This window comes from Equus asinus, chromosome 1 (assembly GCF_041296235.1).
Source record: "Equus asinus isolate D_3611 breed Donkey chromosome 1, EquAss-T2T_v2, whole genome shotgun sequence".
Lineage (NCBI taxonomy): Eukaryota > Metazoa > Chordata > Mammalia > Perissodactyla > Equidae > Equus > Equus asinus.
The window spans coordinates 195,686,828-195,691,126 of NC_091790.1; the positions used below are offsets into that span (position 1 = coordinate 195,686,828).

Consider the following 4,299-nt stretch of genomic DNA (forward strand, 5'->3'; position numbering starts at 1 on the left):
GTAATTATCCACCTCTGTGATGTTGGAATCACCACAGAACCTGGGAAAATCCAAAGGACAGGAGTATTAATAGTGAGTTTAGCTTTGTGGCTGTGGGTGAACTGCAAAAGATTCTAAAGATGAAATTTTGCATGATGAGATTTACTAAGTAATGGGGAATTAATTACATGAGGAAGGTTCTTGAGAATGAAAACTGCTTTCCTTCCCTCAAGAACACCTGCCCGTGGCTAGGACACGGAGGACTTTCTAGCACAACATAACACCCAGGACTGAAGTAGGGCCATCTTTGCTCCCCACAGTCTCTCCAGAAAGAAAAATGGTCCAGAAATATAAAAAGAGAGAACGCTCCTTCTTAGAGAAGAGTTAATATCATGAGGACAACAGTGTCTCCCTCACTCACATGGCATAGCAACTATTAGGGCAGGGCCTCTACCATGAAGGGGCCTGGGGGCAAGAAAGCCATCTCAGAGGTCTGAGGGAAGCCCAAGGACTAGAATGAGGGGAGACTTCCTGCCTGAAATAATAATGACTTGGGAAAATATGGAAGGGCTCTGGGAAGCTCTAGCTGTGGTTGGAAGCAATTAGGGGGGATGAGGCCATCTCCTTCTGTCTCCTCCTCATCCCCCTACTAAGAATACTTTAGTTTCAACAAAAAAAAAAGCTCACTGATGTTCAAGGGGGAAAACATCCTGGGCAACCCCAGAAAGTCACTTCAATACAGAAAGACCTTGGGAGACAGAAAAGGGAACAATATGTATAGCTACTAGAGGAACTAAGAAGGAACGCTACGACACTTCCAACCACAGGCAGAGCTTCCCAGGACTTGGGTCCAGGGCAGAGAAAACTCAGCCTGGCTGCAACACAATATCCAGGGACAGACCCTTACATGTGGAGCAACATATGGAGAAGGCAAGAAACCAAAGCTGTACGCCAAGAGCAGACAAACAAACTGAGTTGTCTGGTAACAATGTGAGGTAATGAAGAAGGCCAATGTCACCTCTTACTTTCTAAGCTCTTTTAGGAAAAGGAGAGAAAATAAGATACCCAAAATGCCAACATTAAGAAAGCAGCTACTGACACCCACAATGAACTCTCTAATCAGCTAATGAGAAGAGAGCCCAACATCTAGGATTTTGAACTGGATACAGACCAATTAAAGAATCCATGATGTGGACTTGACTGAGTTTTTATACATGAGACTTGTCAAAAGATACTGGCTAAAAAACATCTCAATGGATAAACAAAGACAGGAATATACTTGGAATTTGTCTGCTGAGCAAAAATGAGGACTTCTAAAGTATAAAAGTATAGTTCTGATGACAGTGTAACTTTCATGTTCTCACATTTCTAAGTGGTAATCAAACATGTTATACCAATTTTCATCATAAAGATCCAAAATACACATATATTTGCCAAGTTTTACTAGATTAACCTGATAAGAAGGTCTCAAATGCGTAGAATCACCAGCCTCAAAGCAAAGCACAGAAAGCGACGGTGAGCAGAAGCCTTGCCAGCCCCACTGGTCTGTGTTACACATCAGCCCTCTGGGGAAAGGGGAGTGGCTTCTGTCCTGAAAATGAGGGCCAAGCAGCTGCAGAGATGAAGACACTACAGAAACCAACTGGAGTCACCAGGGCTGACAGCCACCTGAATGATGCTGCCATGGGTCCCTGGCTCCTGGGCTATATCATGCTTTGTCTTCTGGGAGCAGGTAAGTACTGGAACACATGGCCAGCCCTTGGCTATAACTCTTAAGTCTTAGCTTCAATCCTTTCCTAGAGGCTGAAGCACCAGGTGCCCCCCTCGACAGTCTCTAGCTCTGTGTCCTCCCTCACAGGCCCTATGGATGCCAAAGTAATCCAGACTCCAAGACACCTCATCACAGAGACTGGAAAGAAGTTGACAGTGAATTGTTCTCAGGATATGAACCATGACGCTATGTACTGGTATCGACAAGACCCAGGGCTGGGTCTAAAGCTGATCCGCTATTCAACTAATGTTGAAGTTCTTTACAAGGGAGATGTCCCTGATGGGTATACTGTCTCTCGAAAAGACAAGGGGAATTTCTCCCTGACCCTGGAGTCAGCCAGCATCAACCAGACCTCTCTGTACCTCTGTGCCAGCAGTGAATCCACAGCACTGCACAGCCAGCTGCTGTCTGCACAAAAAGGGCAGCCACAAGAGCAAGGAGGCTCCTCCCTCAGGAAGCCCCATCCAACCAAGAGGAACAACTGCCCCCACCATCAGCACCATAGAAGTCCTTCTTCCACTCCCCAACTCTGGAAGTTGAGGAAGGCAGCCCCTCAGCAATGAGTCTTCCTCTCCCTTGCTGTACATATCGGCTTGTCAAAGTTCAGGCAGGACAAGCTACTTGTGTTAGCTCTAGTGTCAGGGGTAGGAATCCCTTTTCTAGGAAAGGAATTTTGCACACATTGCAATCCTTTCTCCCTCCTGAACTTCATTGTTGCCCAAATAAAACATTCCATTTTCAATCCAGTCCCTCAACAAAATTTTGTCCTGTATTTCAGGTCCTATTCCTGGATGTTTTTTCATTTGGGGGACTAGTACATTCTGAGCTGTTTACTAAATCTGACACCTCACCTTCTCCTCATCTCAGCAAATGGTCCTGCCATCCACACAAATGCCCAAGCCAGAGACGTAGGAGCCATTCTCACCATCTCTCAGGCACTCTCCTTCTATACCTAATCCATCACCACCAACTCCATATTTCTAGGCATTAAATTCCTTGCAATTTGTAATAATTTTTTAACCTCACTGATAACACTATGGTCCAGTAAACATTGTCTCTCACCTGGATTCCTTAACCACCTTCCAAGTAGTCGCCCTGCCTTCCACCTTGCTCCCTGCCGCTACCCACAAACCACTCTCTTGAGTTTAAAAACCCACCAATGTGTTTCACTAACCTAAAGTCTCCAGTTTATGTTACTTTACCAGCCTCTCAACACCCTCTATGATGTGCTCTCTGCATATCTTTCTACCCTCTAACATGAACTTCCTCTTTCCTTCAGTTGCCACAAATGCCTTCCATTCTAGCAGACATATTCCACTCTCTCAGTTCCCCAAACATGTCCTCTGCTGACCCACGCCTGGGTCTTCCCCTATAATGTTCACTCCACCTACATCTTCCTCCCTCTCCCTATCTACTGGACACCTCTGCATACCAGTTCAGAAGTCATTTTCTCCAGGAAGACTTCCTTGATTTCCTAGCTGAGTTGGTTCCTCTGCTACATGCTCCTATGAGAGCCTGAGCTTCTACCCTCATGGCAATTAACACACTGGATTGTTTGCTATTCAAAATTTACTCTAATAAATGTTGAGGTTAATGAGAGCAGGGACCATGCCTATATTGGTAATCTTTTTGTCTTCATACTCATCACAGAGCCTGAAGAGAGTAATGTTAAGTGATCGAATGAATCAGTCTTCTCTCAGGTTATCCCCCCAACACCCCTCCTCACAGCAACTCTACAAGGTATGTACTTATATTAGCACAAATTACAGATAGAAAAATTGAGACACAAAACCACTCATTTACTTGCCTAAGATAGCGGGAAGTAGCAGAGCCAGTATTCAAATCCAGACAGTCTCCCTCCAAAGCCTTCCAGGTTGTCCACTAACCTAGCAGCAAGTTAGTTGTTGAGGAATGTCATGGATGAAGAACGAAGTCTGATTCAGAAAGAATGCAATGGAACAGCATGTATAAATCCAAAAGAACAATTGTTTCTCCCAATCTGAATTGGTCAGGAGCATCGTACCCCAGGTGGTGCTCTGTGAAGCGAAACAAAGACTCCTCCTCTGTAGGACGTGGGACGAGGGGTGTGGGCAGAGGCAGTCACACCACAGGCAAACAACCTACAGGCTGACAAGAGCTAAAGAAGATCCATTCCTTCTCCTATCTTTCCATGGATATCAGGATCCTCTAGGGAATAGCCTTTGGTCTCCTGGGAGGGGTGAGGTCCAGGAACGCCAGGAAAAATCACATCCTGGGATTTCTAGGCTTTAGCACAGGCCATTTTTTTTGTTTTGTTTTTTTGCAGGGAATGATTCACCCTGAACTAACATCTGTTGCCAATCTTCCTCTTTTTCTCCTTTTTTTTCTCCCCAAAGTCCTAGAACATGGTTGTATATCTAGTTGTAAGTCATTCTAGTTCTTCCATGTGAGCCACCACCACAGCATGGCATCTGACAGACAGGCGGTGTGGTTCTATGACCAGGAAGCGAACCTGGGCTGCTGAAGCAGTGAGCACTGAACTTTAACCACCAGGCCATCAGGGCTGGATC

At 45.4% G+C, this 4,299-nt stretch overlaps 1 gene segment (V, D, J or C); it reads left to right on the top strand.

The window, feature by feature from the left end:
- Positions 1–1,502: 1,502 nt before the first annotated feature.
- LOC139045837 (T cell receptor beta variable 27-like) lies at positions 1,503–2,328 on the top strand. The segment is given in 2 exon segments: positions 1,503–1,711; positions 1,838–2,328. Coding segments are annotated over 2 exon segments (588 nt in total).
- The last annotated feature ends 1,971 nt before the right edge of the window (positions 2,329–4,299 follow it).